The sequence below is a fragment of the Cyclopterus lumpus genome, chromosome 8, assembly GCF_009769545.1.
Source record: "Cyclopterus lumpus isolate fCycLum1 chromosome 8, fCycLum1.pri, whole genome shotgun sequence".
In the NCBI taxonomy this organism is placed as follows: Eukaryota; Metazoa; Chordata; class Actinopteri; order Perciformes; family Cyclopteridae; genus Cyclopterus; species Cyclopterus lumpus.
The window spans coordinates 20,321,921-20,343,903 of record NC_046973.1 but is presented as its reverse complement, the minus strand read 5'-3'; the positions used below and the strand labels follow the sequence as shown (position 1 = coordinate 20,343,903).

At 41.4% G+C, this 21,983-nt stretch overlaps 1 protein-coding gene across 1 annotated transcript in view; it reads right to left on the bottom strand.

The window, feature by feature from the left end:
* crebbpb (CREB binding protein b) overlaps positions 1–21,983 on the bottom strand; it is a 35,963-nt gene that overhangs the window by 11,877 nt on the left and 2,103 nt on the right. The window contains exons 2-12 of the mRNA XM_034539638.1: positions 10,654–11,270; positions 5,825–5,992; positions 4,168–4,420; positions 3,026–3,139; positions 2,039–2,278; positions 1,823–1,922; positions 1,408–1,545; positions 1,173–1,290; positions 881–1,055; positions 660–722; positions 244–365 (exon numbers count right to left, since the gene is read on the bottom strand). Coding sequence (XP_034395529.1) covers positions 244–365; positions 660–722; positions 881–1,055; positions 1,173–1,290; positions 1,408–1,545; positions 1,823–1,922; positions 2,039–2,278; positions 3,026–3,139; positions 4,168–4,420; positions 5,825–5,992; positions 10,654–11,270 — 2,108 coding nt within the window. The remainder of the gene's footprint in view (positions 1–243; positions 366–659; positions 723–880; positions 1,056–1,172; positions 1,291–1,407; positions 1,546–1,822; positions 1,923–2,038; positions 2,279–3,025; positions 3,140–4,167; positions 4,421–5,824; positions 5,993–10,653; positions 11,271–21,983) is intronic.

The window sequence follows — 21,983 nt, the reverse complement described above, 5'->3', positions numbered from 1 at the left end:
ACTACAAATCTGTACAATCAATGAAATAGCGTTGGGCATTTGATAGTCAAGAGGAGCAAAAAGGTGAATGACTGGAAAAATAGAGCAGGAACTGAACAACTGTAAACAGACATGGTGATAAAAACTGGGAAATGATTTTAAGAAGAGCAAGTTTAAAAAAAAAGAAAAGGCAAACGGGCAGAAAAGCAGCTGTTTTAAAGTGAACAAATGAAAGAGCAGGTAGACAGAGGAGGAAGATCTAACCGCTGGGACGGAGCTCATGTTCATTTGCTGTGGGTGGTTCATGGGGGAGGGAGCACGCGCTCCCATGGGTGCCTGAGACATCTGCGCATTCTGCATCGCCATTGGGTTAAACTGATTGATTCCTGTGGGAACACACACACACACACACAATTATATACTTGTTTATCATACTTAGGAGTTGTTGTAATTGAATAATCCATGTCCTACTGGGCTGGCAAAGGCTCAACTGAACCAGCTCACTTTAACATCAGCGTTCTGACAAATGTATCCAGCTTTAACTGATCAAATGATCGGGTGTTGAAATACTCAACATTTAAACATCAATACATTTGCAAAACTTAAGAACTACGAAGGTTAGCCAAAGAAGGACACACGGATTGTTTTTCTCTGTAAACAACTGCTCAGAAAACACCAACCTTGGGGCACCTGCATGCGGCTCATTATCTGATTTGGCATGTTGGGCATAGGCACAGGTCCATCTGAGAGAAGACGGGGCAAAACAGTTTTCATTTAGTTGCCATCGGTAACAGAAATGCTTTGAACTGTTATCAATTGAGAACTGCAGAATAGTTTGCCAGTTCTTATCTCTCCCCTTTTGTATGTCGTCACCCAGAGTGCATAGAGTTTGGATACTCACTGGGAGAGCGGACGCCCTGTCCCGGGCCCATGGCGTTGGGCTGAGCCATTCCAGGTTGCTGAGGCCCAGCTGTGCCCACCATGCCAGGTTGTTTCTGGAGTCGTGAGCGCCTCTTCTCCTCCAACTCCTTCTGGATTTTATAGATTTTCTCTGCCAGGAAGTGGTAATACTCATCCTGGTGAGAGAACAATAGGACATTAAACGAGATGTACATTTAAAAGAATACATGCGTTTCTTTAGCCTTTGTTTGAGTTTAAAATGATCTGCTCTCATAATGTAGTATATTAGTTACCCTGCTGTTAGCAGACTCGTACATGTCACCCTCAACCTTGCGTGCATACGCCACCAGGTTCTCCATTCGTCGGTCCTTCAATGCTGCAGGGTCTGGGGTGGGGAATATGGCTTGTACACTGAAGAAAGATAGCAGAGAAGTGCAAAAACTCAGCAACAGTCTAGTGGGCACCAACTTCTCATATGACAGAACTTGAGTTTTTAAGAATACGGCTTCATTTATTCGTTTTACTTACAGTTTGTGCACCAGGTGGGTGCGCAGGTCCTGAGTGACGTGTTCATGCCAGGCCTTCCTTACCCCCGAAGAAGAGAGAGGGGTGGCAGTGGGCAGGTTCCCCATGCCTCCCACTACTGACCCATCAGGCATCAGTTGACTAAAAGACAAAGAAAAAAAAACAACGTACTTTACAATATAATGCTTATTGATAAATCTACATACATTGTAATTTACATTGTTATAACATATTTCTGTCCTCAAACACACATTTCAGAAAAAATATCTAGAAAAAAAAGAACCCAAAGGACAGCGAGACGATCTAGATCGTGGATGATTATTTGTCAACAGCAGTTGTTTTTGGTCTATAAATGAAATAAATATCATGCCAGCAAGAGCCGTGTTTTGTGTGACGTATTAAGGCCGAGAATGCTCACTTGTTGAGTGTGGATGGGAGAGAGGAGTCAGAGTGCATGCCCGTCTGGTCTGACGAGGGGACACCCAAGCCTCCTGCCATCTGGTTCATCTGATTAGTGCCTAATAAAAACACACAAAGTATTTTACAAGGGTTTTGCAACAGATTTTCTATTATTATCATCATCGTTTGTACTTATTCTTCCAAAAATGGCAGTGAAGTCCCATCTATGTTGTACCTAGTGTGTTCAGATTTCGCAGCTGCTGGTGCTGGGAGCCCTGGGGATTTTGCTGAGAGGGTCCCTGGACTTGGGCAGGGGACTGGTTCCCATACGGCAGGCCAAGGGCAGCGTAGGCCCTCTGCATGGAGCTGGGGTCGATGTGTGTGGCAGCACTGTTGATGGCTGTGGAACTGGGCTGGCCAGGCCCCACTGTACTGATGGCGTTCTGCAGGCTAGACCCAGGAGAACTTAGCATGGCTGGAGGGAGAAGAAGAGGAAATAAAGAAATAGTTTGGCAATATTAAATAGAGCATTTGACTAACGCACTGTAACTGCTGCGTCCAGTGTTTCATCATTTATAAACATCAAAAGATATATGAATGTAAGTTATGAAATACAAATAATTAACAAAGAAGAAGAATCAGCTTTATTGGCCAAGTATCCACATACAAGGAATTTGACTTGTATACACACACAATGTATATACACAACAAGAACAAAGCTTAACAAGGTAAAAATATATATTTGTTTTGTTTTTTTTAAAACATGAAGAAAAAAAAAAATGCAAAAGAACGTCTTCCCAAGCTGCCTCCCTGCTGTGTTGATGGCTGACAGGGAGCATGCTGCCTCTGTGGGGATTTAAATCTGTCATAGGCCCCTTTAACCAATCAGAGGGCATGCTCTCCCAAGACCCTGCCCCTGCTGATAGCAGGGCCACGGAGCCCCTCCCCCGGGTGTCAAATTACAGGTCCAGCCTTTCTAGAGGAATCCTCTCACCGATTGAGCTCGAGCTTCGGCTGAGAGACGCAACCTGCAGGTGGCAGCACTTGATACCACACACTGACTTGAGGTCCACTGCTTTGTTGAACAGTTCACAAGCTCACGGATTTTGTTTCTTCTTTTTTTTTAGTATTATATTATAGCATTAATATGTTTTTCTCTATTAACTTTTAACCCATTTTTATATAGGAATAATAGCAACGTGGAGCTGCTGGAGTTACTCACGCTGCTGATTCCTCTTGTCACTTGCATTCTTTAAAGGCAGGCAGACCGGACAGTCGTGTCGCGTGCAGTTCTTCCAGTGGGAGATGATTTGCCTGGATGATGCACAGTGAGCCACTGGGGAGAAACATAAGTGAAACAGGGACATTGAGCAAGGTGTGGTAATTCAGCACTAACGCACATTTTAAAAGTTAAGGATATAGAAACAGACCAAATCACACCGAATTCATATTACGCCATAATAATATATATATATATACACGTGTCAAACTGAGTGTTGACTCAGTAAAGAACAATATACTTAACTAAGTGGTCAATCCCTCAAATACATTGGGGGGGACATTCTAACAGCTGCAGTGCAATGTGCAAATAGCTTTGTAAAAGTGAAACTGTGAATGTTGTAAAACCATAAATGCATTTACTTTAAGCACAGTATGAATATCGTAGTTCAAAGTTCATCAAATGCGGATGACCTCACTGACCCACAGCTGTCAAGAGGGAAGCTGCTCACTGCCAGTGTGCACAAGGAAATGAACAACCGTCATGACGGCCATTAAAAATTATTCAATTCATGTCGGCTGATGTCAGTCACTGAGGCAAGAGGGCAAGAGCGGCTACTCAAGTGATCATAAAGCACGATCTTATTGAATAGAAGTTAAACCGAGAACATTCATCTTTTTTTAAATTGTCTAACAACAAAGCAATTTGGTTGTTAACTTATATAGAGGAAGAAAAGTTCGCAAAACTTCCTTAAACCAGCCGCATAGAGATCAATAAATAAATGTGACTACGGGACAATATTGACGAGCCGTTACACAAAGAGATGAAGGCAACGGGCAACTTTTGGCAGCTTGGCTGAACTCAAAAGTGCAACACTTCATCAACACCTTCAGCTGAGCTGTACCTGTGGTGTTTAAAGCAACTGGCATTGCGCCCGAATCCCAGGCTCCGATTGCGTTGGCTCACAACAGTTAAATCATCTGTATATTAAATCATAACTGGGTCAATATCTTCATCAGATTCTCGCAGTGATTAACAGACAAAAAGATGGGCGACAACTTTCAGACGGCGCATCGTGGTCACACAAGGCGAGCGTGTTCAAAAACAGGAAAGTAACGTTTGGATTTAAGCTGGTTTCCACTCACCCTGGCAGGACTTGCCCGCCTGGCAGTGGGTCATGTGGTTGAGGACGTTCTTCATGGTGCGGCAATGGGGCAGAGTGCAGGCCCTCACCTCCCCGTTGGCCTGCTCGCGCCGCTGGCACTTGTGTGCGTGGAGCAACAGGACCAGCTGCTGCTGAATGAGTTTGCGCTTCTCGGGGTCGGCCGTTGGGCCCGCTGACACGCCGCCGGCCCCGGGGACCAGGCCCACCGACGCTACCTGCTGCTGCATCTGGGACTGGCCGCCATACAAAAAACGCAGGTTGTATCAGACCATCCCCTCATTTTAGACTCAGATGGGAAGTTAAAATGTACAAAATGAAGATGTAAAAGAAGAGTGAAACCACGAAGAACAAGAGGAAACCGGTAAAGGAGGAAAATCTATCAAAATCTTAATATTAACTTTCTTTAAAAATTGAAGGACTGGCATTTCCTGTCTTTATTAGACCCATTTCCTGTCTGTCAAACATATTTGCATAGCTCCAGGCTGTTTACCTTAAACGACTCTCACTCTGTTCTCGATACACATCGAGAAATGTTCAACAACAATACATCAGACAGCCTTTCACAAATATGTTGAAATTATTCTTTTTCAAAAACAATAGTTTTTTTCTAAGAACTATAATTAACAGCAAAGCTCTAAATATTATTTTTTTTGCCCTACCGTCTCAAAATAATTTCCATCACCGCAAAGTCAGTGTTAACAGTCTAAATATTGAAATGTTATACTTTCACTTGACACGTATAGTGGTTATTTGCATAAAACATGCAAATCAAATGATTGAGAAATAAATGACAACTAAGTTCTTTGATGAAAGAAAAATGTCATTAGTTGTTTTAATTATGCATTATAAGCTGCTAAGAGCTGACGTTAGTGTTAGGAAGTAAAACAAGTCATAATCCCTCTCTAATATCTTATAACTATTTTGTAAGCATCTCCTTCAATCAACTTTTTAAAAGTTTTCTCGACATTTTACCAGATTATATAATATCATTTCAATGCTTTAAACTGTGTGCTAACGTGTTTTCTTTGCTTCCAAATTTGAGACTAAACGATTTCAATTTCTCTCAATCACGTTACTTGAATGTAACCTGGCAAATGTCCTGTGCTTGGAGTGAAAAGAGTTCGCAAACGACACAGACACGTTTAACTTTAGCATGGCTCATTAGCGCAGCTAGCACGTTAGCACGGTACAAGTACGCAACATCCCGTTGGTGACGCTTCTCAGTCAGCGTTGCTCTCATTGAAAGAAATCGTGTAGTTTAAAAAAGGACCAGCGATCGAACGCCGTGCAGAAACCTGCGAATAGCCAAACTCGAGATCCAGTCGGTAACGTGAAGATTATGTTTGCAAACCCATCACAATTATTTTTTAAAAAAGAAGGTAATTTTGGCGGATAATCTGAATCTGAAACGCCCAGCAGCTGTCGTGAGGGGCTATTGGAAAATCTGCCCAATTTTAGTTGAAAGCTGTACGAGTGAGTATTTTTTTTATAGCAGAAGTATATTTACAGTATCAATGCCCCTCTATGCTTCTGCTCCACATCTTCCCCTCGCCAACAGGTGCAAGATATTGTGGCTACAGATGCATATTCCCATAAACAGGATGGGGACAGATGTAAGATTCAGAAGTGACACTCACCAGGTTTGGCACACTTCCAGCTCCCTTCAGCTCCGTAGGGAATTGGGGCAGGTTGTTGGAAAGGGCGGTCTTGTTCTGGAGTTGTTGGGCGTTGACCCCCGCTGACCCCATCTGCTGCAACCCAGCCTGACCATACTGCTGGCCGAATGGACCTCCTGACATCCCCATCTTCAGTCGACAATCAGGACAGAGGGGAGGTCAGACAATGTGCACGTCATCACAAAAGATATTTTACCTGAGCTGAAACTCTGCACACACACACACACGTCCATCTAAATGAATGAGGTGTCCAAATATTATCAAGCGTTATTGTCCTATGGGGGACATAAAACTGTGCATTGAAAAGCATTTAGGAAAGGGATTTGGGTGTTTCATTTGATGATAAATGGGCTCCAATGTGTGGAACTTGAGGTTATCTTTACCATTGGACCCTGAGCAGGTTACACAGACTTGTCTTGGTGGAAGCAACTGATGTTAAAAGGATGTTATGTTTTTAAAAGTGTGTGAGGATCAATTTATTTATTTATTATTTCTACAAAACCACATTGATTTATTGAACTGCTGCTAATCCTTTTTGTTCCTATGGGGAGGGAGCAAGAGGGACGAATATAACGTGCATTTGTACACCGATTGTTTTCCATACTGAAAAATAAAAATTGCAAGTAATAACAAATTTCTTTTTTTAAACATAACCTTAAAACTATTCAACGCCTCTTGGAAAATTCATTTTCATACCTAGAAAAATCTGTAGAAAATAATGTGCATTTCTCAACAAGCCTAGGAAAGGTAACAGTATGCTTCCTTTTCAAGCACTCAGAAGTAATCTAGTCCAACGGCCTTAGCGTGCATCTGTCTGCTGCTCGCCTGCCTGTCTGTCTGTCTGTCTGCCTGCCTGTCTGCCTGCACGGAGGTTCCCAGCGCTCAGGCAGGCAGAGCGAGTCCAGCCCACCAGAGAAAGAGAAGGGAGGGGACACAGAGCGAAAGATCAGCTTGTTCAACAGCTGAGCAGAGCGCTGCCCCTCCCCCCCCCTCCCAGGCTCACTGCACAGAAACACACTTGCCTGCTGCCTCCCTCCCATTCACACATGAGCACGGCCTCATCCTCCTCTCACGCGGGTTCTCCCACTAGATGGTCCACTCTTGCTACAGGACTGTCACGAGGGAAGACGACAGCGCTGTAGGCCTCTAGTTTTTTTCACCTTCTTTATTAGCGCCGTCCTTTTCTGTTCCTGCCTCTCTCACCTTCCTCCCCCACACCAACAAAAAACAAACACGTAAACCAGCTCTTCTAAAAAGATGATTTACTGCTCCATTATCAAAAGGCCAAAGGCCTCGAGTGAGACGTCATATGCCAGGTAAAGAGAGAGAGAAGAAAAAAGGAGTTTGAGGGGTGTGTGTGTGTGAATACTAGCACACAAAGACTTAAATGAGGGAAAAGAAAACAAAGAGAAAACAATGAGCATCAAAACTAAAAACATCTGAAACCAGAAAGGACTCTGGTTACTATTCATAAGTAAGTGATTACTCAATGAAACTTTTAACTTAGGCTATAAGTTTCTAAGTGTATGCACTTTAAAAAGTAAATGTGTGTGGAGGCCTTTTGGTAACTTTAAGCTGGCCCGGGACTTTTGAAAGAGACTAATATCCTATTTGCAAAACTCATTGGTGCAAGAAAGAAAAAAAAAAGACATTGCATTGGATGCCAAGATCAAGTGGAGCACCGAGGACGTCTGCAAGAATGACGGCTTAACGATTAACTGAATTCAAAACACACTGCAATCATCAAATTATATTATAAAAAAAAAAGTTTGGGGATTTAGTTGATGCTACAGTAAGTTAACCAACCAAAAGGCCCAGAAACACCCACAGTGACGATTTACAATCGTTTGAAATACATTTTGAATGCGTTTTATAGCACCAAAAAAACACATTTTCAGAAACCAAAATAAATATTATACATTAATGAACAATAAATCCTTTTATTTAAAAAATGTGAATGAATTCTTTCCATCCAAAAAGGCTCTTAAACAAACGGCAACCATCACCGAACTGTGAAACCCATATAGTTCCTGAGGCTATAGAGCTGACACTGTTCTCTCCCGTGCACACGTCTAGTACTTATATTGGCCAATAAGCAGAAGCAAGATATGGAACAAGAAAATAATTATGAAACTAATAACAAGAATCTGTGACCTGCAAAACAACATCGCCTGGGCTCGCCAATATAACTGCCGTACCTGCAAATATCTCTTTTGATTGTTCAAATCAGTCCAATTTTCTCTTTTCTATGGATGTTAAGAATAAACCGTTTTTTGACCGTTGACTGACAAAAGATAATAATTAATGAATATTAAGAAATATTCAACCATTTCCTCTTTAATAATCTTGGCAAAAACCCAAATGAGAATAAACCTCCACCTTAACAGTTAACTCGGAAAAAGTTTGATATTATATTTGTCACTTACAGCCACGTACATTTCTCCTGCTCTAAAAAAAAAAGAAAAGGGAACGCGTCACCCGCCCACATGTTGGCCCCGTGTTTCTCTGAAGGCAGCTTTGCAAGGTAAATATGACGCGTGCCAGATTCTGACATTTTATATCAAAACACAATCTTGGCATCTTAATGTAATGTAAAAGGCCTTTAGTTCAGTATTGTGTGAAATGTAACATAACTCACCATTACACAGGCACACATCAAGCAATTTGTTTTGAGTACCATATACAGAACCACGACATTATGGTATGTGTAGGCAGGGCCTGTATATGTCTGTATGGGAAAGGAGGGGCTTGTTTCATGTGGCAATGTCTGTTGAAATAACCTTCGTGAGAAGCGGGGTGCTGGTTTAACCACAACGCCCCGAGAAGCTTAGTCACAGGGAAACATTTTCAGAAATTGAGCACTTCATAGTAAGTCTTCATAATAATAATAATAATATTTACATAGAAAAACAACCATAAACCCATCATGTTAAGTATTTTTCATTCACAAACCATAATAACAAAGCTCAACTGTGTAGTGCGACTGTCACTCAACTGCAGTTTTTGTTGAATTTGTATCGTGCATCATTTGTATGGCAAAGGAATGAGGTCAACAACACATCTGGTGGGCCGAGTTAGACTGATGCACTTGACCACAGATTAAACCCCATAAACTGGGTGACTGCTTCCTACAGAAGACCCCGGGTAGAAGAACCAATAGTGAGGTATTTAGGCAAAGGAAATAAGACGTTCTAGTCTTTCCCGTCGGTCGGAGGGGCCTCATTCTACCGCCACACCAAATTATCCTGATTTGTTCACATGGTAATCTCTTAAAATTTAAATTTTGGGCCGAGAAACTTGTATGGATACAGTCGTTTCCAGGGCAATATAAAATATCTAGAGGGAAATTATGACCCGTTTAACTTTAACACTACCCGTTAGCTCAAAGTAGCGGACCACCGTACGGATCCTCCTCGCGGTTCCGCACGCATGCAAACCTTGGATTAATTCCACAGTTTACCATTAACCATTACGGTGTGCAATAACGTTTTACTGGTACACAATATTCAGTAAAATATGCAATCAGGACATTGGCATTGATGCTTTTCCTCTGATAATGTTACATTCTAAACAACCAATTGACGGCCTCCTGTATACAGTATATAGCAACGGCTGTTAACGCCGATAACGGCCAACGAACGGAGGTTTGCTCAGATAAATAATGATGCGTGATTGGGCGACGGTAAATTATAATGCATCGTGATGTGTTCACATGTAATCTCGTAAAAATAGTGTTTGTGAGAAATCCGGATGTTTTCACAGCAACATAAATAGATACTCGGGTTGAATTATGACCCATTTACACTACGCTCCAAGCATTTTGTAATACATCCTTAGACCTACTAATGATAAGATTTGTTTGATCTTTTATTTCCTTCTCATTTGAATTGTGTGTGTTTTTTTAAACACTGTAGATGACAATAATAAAGTGAAAGTATAACATTTAGAATCTAAAAGGTTATACAGAAATCTGATTCGTGACTTTGATCCGTGATATAATACGATCCGAACCGTGAGTTTTTTTGATCCGTTGCACCACTAGCTACGAGTAGCTTATAATGTGTAATTAAATAGAATTTAAAAGCAATTATTTATTTCTGATTTATTTTATTTGTGCGTTTTTTTTAACGCAAATAAACGCTAGGGCTATCAAAATTGGCCAGAAATTACAAAAAAAAAAACTACTTGTATATTTAAACTAAGCTTTGGTCAGATGCCCTGTTGTGATGTATTCCTGGTGCTCCCTGTTGACAGCGCCGTAGTAGATGAGGTAAAGTTGAAATGAGGAGCTATCGATATCCTTCTCATTTCATTACAAAAACCTAAATAAGAGGCCAGATGGCTCGAGGGAGAACGCCTGAAAACGTTCTTCTTGCTGTTGGCTGTATTGTCATTTCCAGGAAATATCATAATATTAATATCCGTTTTAGGCATCCATGTTAGAATATATATTAGAATTTAAAATATTCGTTGACAGCCCTATTAGCCACCATTGATGACAGAGTAAAAGGATAACATTTCAATTTTACAGTTTACACTGTAACACTGAGCAAGCTCACACGTGAAAATTACATTTCTATATTTGTGACAAGAAAGGGTTATGATGAGCAAAACTGGACATGTGAACATTAAAATATCCCATGACTGAGACATGAGTGGTTAGATATTTATGTGTGGTTGGATATTTATGCGCTGAACAGATTTGTATAATCTTCCATGCCCCGTGTCCGTCTTGTACTTTGCTTAGCAAACAACTTGTGGGACCAATTAGGCTGAATTTGTAACCTCACCTTATTCATGTTTCCGGCTTGCTGAGCATTCAACGAGTTGTGTGCACCCAACTGCGGCCCTCCTTGGGTGAGTGTCTCTGCCAGCACACTGCCTCCAACACCAGGTCCAGCACCCACATGTGCCCCCTGCATTCCTTGGCTTTGGTACTGCATGCCAGGTCTGCCCCGGCCTGCTGGTCCCAGAGCCCCATTCATCACTTGTCCTGTCTGGCCCATGACCCCATGGCCCTGTCCACTGTTCAACATGGCCTGGTTGAAGCTCATGCCCCCATTGCCTTGTCCAGCAGCATTACCTCCTTTCTGGGCCTGGGGAGACTGGTGATTGGGAGAACCCTGCCCAAGTGGATTTTTACCAAGCACAGCACCTAGCTGGCTTCCCACCATGCCTCCCTGTTGGGGACTGGCAGAGTTGAGAACACCTCCCAAGATGGAGGAGCTTCCTGGTCGCAGAAGCTCAGACAGCTGCTTGTGTTTGGCAGCTGCATCAGGGACGATTGAGTTGAGACCAGGACCCCCTCCACTTGGACCGCCATTAGAGGGCATTCCCATTCCCAAGTCTCCATTGGGGATGAGCTCATCCGGAAGGTCGTTTTCCAGATCAAAGAGAGACACAAGATCTACAAAAGAGAGACAGAAATAAGAATTAGCCTCCATCACCGACTCATCCCCTTTAATACAACAGAACAAGCTGTAAACCAAGAACTGCAGAGGAACTAATGTATGTTATTTGAGATAATTAGAAGATATATTATTATAATCAGAGTGATCAACAATCAAAATAATCCCATGTTACCCGTGGCTTTAAGGTTAAGTCCAACTGTCATAAAAGGTATTGACAAACACTGTTCGTCAATACCTTTTGTTCGTCGAACACTGTTCGTCAATATCTTTTGTTCGTCGAACACCGTTCGTCAATACCTTTTGTTCGTCGAACACTGTTCGTCAATACCTTTTGTTCGTCAATACCGTTTGTTCGTCGAACACTGTTCGTCAATACCTTTTGTTCGTCAATACCGTTTGTTCGTCGAACACTGTTCGTCAATACCTTTTGTTCGTCGAACACTGTTCGTCAATACCTTTTGTTCGTCAATACCGTTTGTTCGTCGAACACCGTTCGTCAATACCTTTTGTTCGTCGAACACCGTTCGTCAATACCTTTTGTTCGTCGAACACCGTTCGTCAATACCTTTTGTTCGTCGAACACCGTTCGTCAATACCTTTTGTTCGTCGAACACCGTTCGTCAATACCTTTTGTTCGTCGAACACTGTTCGTCAATACCTTTTGTTCGTCGAACACCGTTCGTCAATACCTTTTGTTCGTCGAACACCGTTCGTCAATACCTTTTGTTCGTCAATACCGTTTGTTCGTCGAACACTGTTCGTCAATACCTTTTGTTCGTCGAACACTGTTCGTCAATACCTTTTGTTCGTCGAACACCGTTCGTCAATACCTTTTGTTCGTCGAACACCGTTCGTCAATACCTTTTGTTCGTCGAACAGTCATCAACCACTGAACCCAACATTGTGATCAGGACTTTCAAACACATCGTTACAGTTTACTGCACTTACAATTATAACATCTTCATTGGAGGAACATGTTGGGTGTGAAAGCACTCTAACATTTCCAAAAGCAAAACTAGGGCTGCCAAAAATGTTCTATTGATTTATCAACTACTTTACCAAAATGTTGATTAATCTAGACCACCGGTCCGTGGGTCCCTTGGTACCGGGCCGCACAGAAAGTTTCGATTGATTATCAAGGTCGGAAAGATGTTTTATTTTGAGAAATGACCGGATATCAGTCTGTGCGTCTGAGCCTCTTGACACATGTCAAAAAGGTCACGTGATACATTACCCCAAAAATGAAACTCACAGTCTAGTGACTGCCCTTACAAGTACGTTTCAGACAACAACTCTGCCGGTGTTCTGGATAAATATCAAAAAGGCAGAATATCCTGAGGTCGCAAAAAAAAGCACTGAAAGCCCCGTTTCCATTTCCAACAAGCTAAGTTACAGAGTAGACTTGACATAAAGAAAACACGCCGGGTGTCATTGTCTCCCATCATCCACTCATCAAGACTTTAATGCCGGTCGTATCATTTTATTACGTTATATTTTATTACATCATATTTTATTACGTCATATTTATTACGTCATATTTATTACGTCATATTTATTACGTCATATTTAAAATCGCCCACATCGTGAAGGTCGGTCCATGAAAATATTGTCTTACACGAAACCGGTCTCTGATGCAAAAAAAGGTTGGGGACCGCTGAACGACGATTGAAATCTCCAAAAAATTTCATTTAATTTCATGAACTGTAGGCTATGTAATTGTATAATGCAGCACAAAACATGATATCATAAAGATATTATTTTGTAAGAAGTAATATACGGTAAACCACTCACACACCACGACAGAGCACAAAGCTTCCCAGGTTACATTTGCAGGTGTGTTGGCTTTCAACACAAGCTTAAACTCTGATGGTCCACCTTAAGAGTCATACTACCTTAAGTGAGCCTGCAGGCTCGTTCGGCATGCAACAATATAATACAGTAAAGAGCACGAGTGTAGTTCCCCAAGTATTTTGTAACATTCAAAACTAAAAATCATGTATGGAATAACACGGTTACTTTCCAATGCACATTTTTGGAAACGTAACATAATGTGCCTTTGCGCAAAAAGTGTGCTGTAACTGTGAACACTCTTGTGGCTGTGACGAAAAAGGTAAACAAGAACACAATAGAAAATTAATGAGGGTTGCCGGTCAAATCACACCTCTATGCCAAGGTCCTTCACGTGAGGGTGCGAGTGCCACACCCTCACACACGCCTAGCTCAGCGTCTGGGGCCACAGGGTTATTCATCGATAACTTATAGTGGCAATTAAGGAGAGCTTAACTATTACAGCCACCTGCTTTAAATGGAGTGCCCGACATTTAACCGCACAAGGTTATTGCAACAAGTCTCAGAGTAGCGCAAGAGACATGAATGGTGCACAGCTGGCACCTGTGCCTTGCCCGAGAACTAGTCAGTAACAAGTTTGAAGCCACGTGGAGAGGATACAGTGGAGTGAAAAAAAAGCCTCGAGCAAAGGCTGAGTGTACAATTTGAACTTGCTTCTTATACAACAAGAGTGTGATGAGCATATCCAGCAGCAAGCAATCACATGCCAAGACAACTGAGGCGTCCACTAACCACAGAATCCCAACACTTGAGTCACACTATTCTCACCTGAAGAGGACATGGCTGCTGCCGGTTGTAATTCACCCAAAGCTTTTCAACAGCGACACGAAAATCTTCAATTAGACTCTTCGGTCTCAGAGATAATAACAGGCTGTGCAGCAGTGTCTTTACTTTGAGAATAATAGCATCTTCCAGCTCTATGGATGGCAATGTCGGTCAAACCTTACTTTTTTTTTTTTTTAAAGTGAAGAAATGTATAGATTCCAAAGATATTTTTCATAATTCATGGCCCCCTGTGGATGAATCCTTTGGCGATCGCCTGATTTTTTACTCTAGGGCCACCATGATGTTGACATTTATAGTTCAGAGAAGGGCAGGAATTTCACCGGCAGCCACGGACGTTTTTTGCCCTCCCGTCTGGCCTTGATGTCCTTTTAAAAAACGGTATACCCTGCAGCCACAGTGGCCTTGATCCCCCACTCACACAGCGGATATCGACGGTTTCTTCGCTGCCTTTTTCCAGTAAATACATATTTTTTTGACCCCAGTGTCCTTTTTGGATTCCTAGATTTCTATTGAGTAACATTAAGTCAGAGGGTTGTAACAGTATAAGATTTTCACAGGACAGTAACTAAATATTCAGTGTCACAGTATTACACCATTATTTTATTTATATTTATATATATATATATATATATATATATATATATATATATATATATATATATATATATATATATATGGGTCAAGGCCACTGTGGCTGCAGGGTATACAGTTTTTAAAAGGAGGATAAGCGATTTGTATGAAACGGAGCGGACTACAAAAATGGCGGCGGGGGTCAGTGTAACTGCTCAACCTGCATCACTGAAAGTGTTTATTTTTACAGACTAAAAAGTCTCCTGCACAGTAAATTCCAGCTGTTTTTAAATTTTTTATGCTAGGCCAGTTTAGAATTTTTTTTTTAAAACAGATTTATATTCCGTATGTTAACTTGCTGTTGCTCCCAGAGTGCCTGTTATATTGTTCTGATAACATTACTTTAAAAATAAAAGCGTGTAAAACGCCTGATTTTAATTCATTCTTGATTTTTTTGCGCATAATGAGATTAATCGCAGAAAAATCATTTGTTTTACTTTATTCAATCCTCATTTGATGGCCTTGCTGCCCTGACATGTGGCCGTTGTGTCCTCAAACAATTACCACCAAAGACCAAGTGGCCTTGTCCATTAAATTATGAAAATCTAGGCCTGAATCAAGAGGTTGGCTTGTCATGAAATTTAGTTTAGAAATCAAAATTAATTGCAAGTTTGTCAAATACTTTCCTTTATGACTTAATACCTGCAAAACTATTACAATTACAATCAGCTGGAGTTCATGTTTAGTGCCAACTAGCGAATGTTAGCATGCGAACATGCTAAGCAGCGCTAGCAACAACCAATAAGTAGAGCCTGACAGAAAAAGTTAATCTGGAGCCTCGTCGTCAATTATAGTGAGTGTTTCTCATTAATGACCTAGACTGTGGAGGCGCGCAAGTCTACTTTGTGCCACCGCATTTCATAATGAACTGAAAATATGTTGACACCCAACGGGTGGGCTGGCTTGGCCCTCTTCATGCGCATATCCTCCACAGCGGTGCACAGTGACCGGCTTTAGTTTGGCTCAGAAAGTCAAAGACGGCTGAGATGCAAAACTTGAACACAAAATGGTTTACAAGAGCACAAAGTTCTTCATATTTCTAGACTCTTAACTTCATCTGGAGGCCACGGTCAGAAGACACGTCCAGGACTTTTGCCTGATAAGTGGCCGGTAGCTTGCTTCGGTAAGAATAAATGGGTTTCTCACCCAATCCAGCTCTGAATGAATGTCCCACTATGACCGACTTGACTGTCCACATCCTCACTAGAGAGAAAATCCTCCACGTGAGGAAAGCAGGTGAACTCCCCCTGTGCAGAGGACCTTCTCCACAGCTCCATCTTGTCATACAGCTTTAAAAATGCTGTCCTTGCCCTGCAGAGACGCATTCAGTTTGCTGAATATATCTCTGCCAGATAGCACAGCTTTGCAGGCCAGTCTGTGTCCTGGAACAAGGTGGCATGGGGAGATCTGTGCGTGTGTCTTGAGATGACCTGAATTCAGAAAGTTTCCTCTTAAAAATACCAGCATGATTAGCATGTTTTGTCTTGAGATGCCGCTCAAGATGTGCTGGCTTCATGCTACTGTTAGCTAACCTCTGCTAACACTGAAAAAACACAACGCCTTGGGTGGGTTGCAACTCGTGGACGTAAATACAATTAAAAACTGTTGTCTGAAAACTGACGAAATGTTGCCGGTTCTGGTTTTTGCCTTAGTCTACGTCTTTCCGTGTTTTCAGCAGCATCGCCGCTACGCTTCAACCGCGACTTCATTATTTAAGTTTTCAAGGCGGCAGTGATTGGCAGGTGATGACAGGTGGCGTGTGCCAGGTTGGGTCAAACCATCCTGATATGGGAGGGACGTGTGGTTTTTAGGATAATTACTTTAAATAGCCTACTTAATATAAAATTAAGTTTATGAACTTATACTTATGTTTTACTGATTATTAATGAAATAACAATTTTTGTTTTTTTCACATACCCCCCCCATTTGAGAACCACTGCCCTAGAGCAGGGGTCACTAACAGGTGGACCTCGGCCCGTATCTGGACCCTGGACCTATTGCCAATCAATAATTGAGAATCATTATTAAATGTTCACAGAGCGCTTATTTCTCATATGTTCAGAGAACGTGACGATCATTAAAAGCGACAATGTGAAGCTTTGCTACGAGACAAAAAAACAACTGAATTTAAAAGCAACAGGGCAAAGTCAATTAAAATGTGTACTCGTAAAATTAAGTACTTTATTTTAAGATAAACATTTTTCAAAACCTGCGATTATTGTAATTGAAATGAGAGAAGAATATTTATTCAATATTAGAGTATTTATAATTTAGCCGGTTAACTTCGAAAAGTGATAATATTGTTGAGATATTTCTTTCTTTCCGTATTAGATTTGACAGTCAGTTGTTGACTTCATACAGATGTTGAAAGAACTACTAGGCAACTTTAACCCATATGGACGTCAACCATAGCTCAAGTTAGACATGATGTTCCGGACCTTTGCATGAGGAACTTTTCTCGAACTGGACCTTGTTGAAAATTAGTTGAATACTCCTGCCCTAGAGCATAGGTGTCAAACTCAAGGCCTGCCACGTCATTCTATGTGTCCTGCGACAGTTTGAAAGGCATATGAAGGTCTTAAAATTAAAGTATATGCTGCTTCACAGCGTACAGTGACCATAGACTACATCGCCCACAATGCATGTCGATTTTGTGAGCCGCGAATAAACGACATCCTACCACGAGAAAGCAGCGTTTCTATATCAGACAAGTGATTAAATTAAAAAAGATCCACAAATAATCCCAAAACGTCCAAGAAGAGAGAGGCTGATGCAGAGGGAAGGCCATGTAAAGAAAGAAAGCGAATACATGTTTGTGCTTCAAGGAGTAAGATAAGTCTTGTGTTGTGAGGCAGCGTCGGTGATGAAGGAATACAATTCACGTCGACGTTTTGACACCAAAACACGAAGTACATTAAATTTAGCCTTCAAGAAAAACATAAAAATGTCAAAGAATAAAAAAGGCAGACTATATTCTCAAGAGATACAAAATGCTGTGAAAGCTAGCTTCATTCTGTGAAAGCTAGCTTCATTCTGGCTGACGAAATCGCCCGAGCTTCCAAGCAGTGCTCGCCTAAGGTATGCGAGCAGTTGTGCCCCAAACCACATCTGTCACGTGTTCTTAGCAGCTCATAATTATCTGTTGTACCAGAGTTGTGTTCTTCTCAACGGTGACAAAAAAGCTTTGTGCAAAAGGTAATGCAATAACGTGCGTTTGATCGTTGTCTTTGTTATTTTCTTTGAAAGTTTGATCTTCGATCGAGTAGTGTGGGTTTCTAAATTAAATGGATTTATGTTAGAATAAGAGACATTTTATTACATATATTTTTTCATTTAAATGCATGTACAATCATTTTTCACTTGAATAAACAATAATCAAATGCAAAGACAGTTATTTAACAACATGTTAGGAAGTGTTAGATACAACCGGCCCTTTGAGGGCAACCATGATGCTGAAATAAGTTTGATCCCTATGGCCTACGGACCCAGACCCTAACCCTGTCCGGGTCCAGACCCTGTTTTCTCTGGACCCTAGATCAAAAAACGATAGATAATTGAGAATTATGTAATTTTCATGGACCGCTTCCATTTAACCGGCGCAGCTTTTCTAGCCTTTACGGCTCTCGTCCAGGAAACACAACGACCAGCTACACGCGTTGTGATCCTACTCGGCCAATCACATGCGTGTATTCCGTTAAGCCGCGCCCTCGACTCAAGTGCCATATTCATACCTGATAGATGGGAAAAACTGCTGAGCCCGAGAAGTTATTTCACTTAGCGCTCCAAAAAGAGAAATGTGGACAGCATACCCCCCTTGAACCAAGAATGCACGTTTATTATTCACAACCAGTTGAGCAGTATGTCGCATACGTTCAGCGACATTAAATGCAGCGATGTGAACCACCGCTACGAGACAAATCTGAAATAAAAGGCACAGAGGAAGAGCCCATTATGATCAGAATCCTGACGCATGAATTAACTGCCCAACAATGATGTGAACAGAGAGCAGAAATTAGCTGATACAAGTGGTTTAATAACCAAAGATAAAAGTCCCTGCACACACATTTCTCTTTTTTATGATGACGAGAAAGTAATAAGTGCTAAAAAAAAATGTCCATTTTAAATCAAGCCTTTATATTATTTGTAATTAATCCAGTTCAATTGGAAATCTGTAAAAAATAAATGTGGTTTAGATGTTATTCAATTGAACCCTCTTCATTTAAAGTTGTTGACTATATACAGATGTTAATACAACTGTTCACTACTTCAATACATATGGCACAAAATCACAGAGCGCAGATTTGACATTATTGTGACGTTCTGGACCTTTGCATGAGGAAATTCTCTCCAACTGGACTTTGCTGATATGTTGTTGAAGACCCCCGCTCTAGAGGGTCCAACACACAAGTCCACAATAGTCTCACAGAACACCGACGGTTCTTAGAGAAAAAAATACAATAATTGTTGTATCTCTAGAAACGTATTTGGTATATTTTAAATCAACACAGCTACAAGAAGTGGTGAGATTACATCAAAACCAAGTTAAATCTGCTCACCCATCATCCAAATCTAACCTCACTTACACCTAAACATTGTGCTTTTTGGAAAACACTCGTGTTGAGAAAAACAATAACAATCGTCTGATGTAGCGCCGATTGGTATGTTGTTTTCCAAAATCATAAAGCATGCCATCACAGACTTTCCCCCAGTATGTCTTCCACCACATCAATTAGTTTAGCTGCGAGGTTGTTAGCTGTGTTGTTAGCCGTGTGTCTGCCCGGTGTAACGTTACTCTGTCAGGGTTTCAGGCACAAGTCTGTTAGCCATGTTGTTAGCCGTGTGTCTACCAGGTGCAACGTTACTCTGTCAGGGTTTCAGGCACAAGTCTGTCGCAACTTTAGCAAGTGTACGGTCGAGAGAGAGGGTGTGGCGTGAGCGGTATTGTTATATCTGTGAACATATCAGTGCAGTGTGTGTGCAGCCTATTTGTTGGTGAATAAATGATACAACTCCTCCTCAAGACCAAAGTTAATTTCCCGTGTCTTGCGTGCCAGTCACCTGCAACCTGCTGATAAACTCTGGCTCAAGGTCACTTCAGGTGGGCACACCTTTAAAAAAAGGTGGACAAGCTCTTCTCCTTTCAGTGAAAAGCCGTTCCTGAGTTTTGAGCAAGTTTTTAATATTTATTTTTACTTTTAAAACTGATCGTTACGAATTCTTATTCTCATGAAAAAAGGAGACCATGATGGATACATGAATTAACCGAGGGAGCATGGTGTTTTCCACACACTTAAATGGTAAAACCTTTAATACGGTGCTTTATAAGAGGAGCTTTGATTACTACAAGATGTACAAAATTAGCAGCACTTGTAAAGCGGTGGCTGCAGTGATTTGCTGCACAGCATTTATAAAGACCACAGCTATTCACAGAAAATGACAAGAACAAATATTCTCTATCTGATAGGCCGGAAACAGTTTTATTTCGCTCTTGCAGTCAGACACTGAAACAGTCCATTTCCAGAGGATACGAGCATCTTGGGGCAGTGGGAGGAAAGGGGTAGAGCTGAGGACGGTTGCAAGGCAGGGCTGTTTGGATGGCATCCACTGCCACCCGCCGCTCTCATCATCTCAATCAGTTCCACCTCAGTTAGCCAGATCCAGAGTACCGTCTGCCACTGCTTTGCCACGCTGGTGGAAGGCAATGTTTTAACACTTGACGCCAGCTAATGTAGCTGAATAATACTCAACCAGGGGTTGGTGATCTTACACACATGCCAGACAAAGGAAACCCTGCTAGGTGAACAGTAGGGTGGGTAGTGGCTGCCCATTTCCCCATCTCTGGTGCTCACCGAGCCACATAAATGAAAACAAGCCCCGTATTGGCCCGTGGCCACAGGCGCAAGCACATAGACACGAGACCAGAGCGCCATAAAAAAAAAATGGTCACATTAACATAAACATCAAAGGCCAGGCTGCTAATCTGGGGCTATGAGCGACAGCTTGGTAAGCAGTGGGCTGGATGTGGCTATCTGTCAGACGACCAATAATGGAAAGATTTGACCAATAACCGACATGACTTAGTAAGCCAAAGTAACTAGGGGTTAATTGTCATGATAACCCTTTCAAAACACATTTAAAAAAGCAATAATTGCCATTATGCATTGAATCTTAAAAGCAACCAAATACTTGATTCATTTGAAATTTTATTATGGGGGCGGGGGGTGGGGTCGAGATATGAAATTCACACATGTACGTACATTCAGGAGGAAAAACTATACAGCAACATCCACGTGCTACCCGAAATTTGTAAATTTATGTCTGACACAAATTCTCTGATTCCCTTCATTCTTTGAAGAAGAAAAAAAGGCTGCACGTTACAAGTTCACAGATCTGCTCAGAATTAAAGCTTTTTCAACAAATTAAAAAAGAACTGTACTTATCCTCCCATCTGCAGCCTGGAACTTAACATCTTCTCAATGTATTTAAGAGCCTGCCCTGCATCCAGAGAGCAGGCCTACAAGAGACACGTCTTACTGAATACATGCATTTGTGTGTGTGTGTGTGTCAACTGAGACACAACAGGCTTCTGGCAGCTGTTTTATTGCCCCGTGAAAGCTTCCTTCACCTCTCTAGAAGATGAGCTACCTGGATTGAAGAGTGCGGACTGTCGGCTAAATAATGCGGCTGCCCGACGCGACGGGCTGAACAAAGAAACTTCCACTTTCTCAGCCGTTTGTATCCACTGCAACTTAAAATTAAGCTATTGCACCAATCTTTACACTATGTAGGAGAGTTACTGACTTCACTGAAATTAGAAGGTCCATTATTTTTCAATGATGATGGCGCTAGCTACTGCACAAACGACACCAACGAAGCTATGTTCAGTACCCAGCATGTACACACACACACACACACACACAACTAAGACGTGTCAATGAACCCTCAGCTGGAATAGATAAAAGCTGTATTTTATTAAGCATTAATGTTGGTGACATTCTTATGGTAACAAATGTAAATACAACAGACAATATCGAGGGTCATGTCCATATGTTGTACGACAAGTTGACAACGTAGTTATCGTGATCAACCGATAATTATATTATATATATTATAACAGAAGGAAATCTGAGACACCAGTGAACGGTTGGTATTTTTACTGAATGGATTATAAAGGTTCATGTTCATTTTTCTGGCCATCAACTTATTGACTAATTGTTGCAGCTTTTACTAAAGAGCTTTAAACTCCTCAATGCGTTCCTTCCACTTTTCCCAATGCTTATAAATAATCTATTCAGTAAAAATACCAACCGTTCTCTGGTGTCTCAGATTTCCTGTTGTTATAATATATATATATATATATATAATATAATTATCGGTTGATCACGATAACTACGTTGTCAAGTTGTTGTACAACATATGTAAGAATAATGACCACTGTAAAAAAA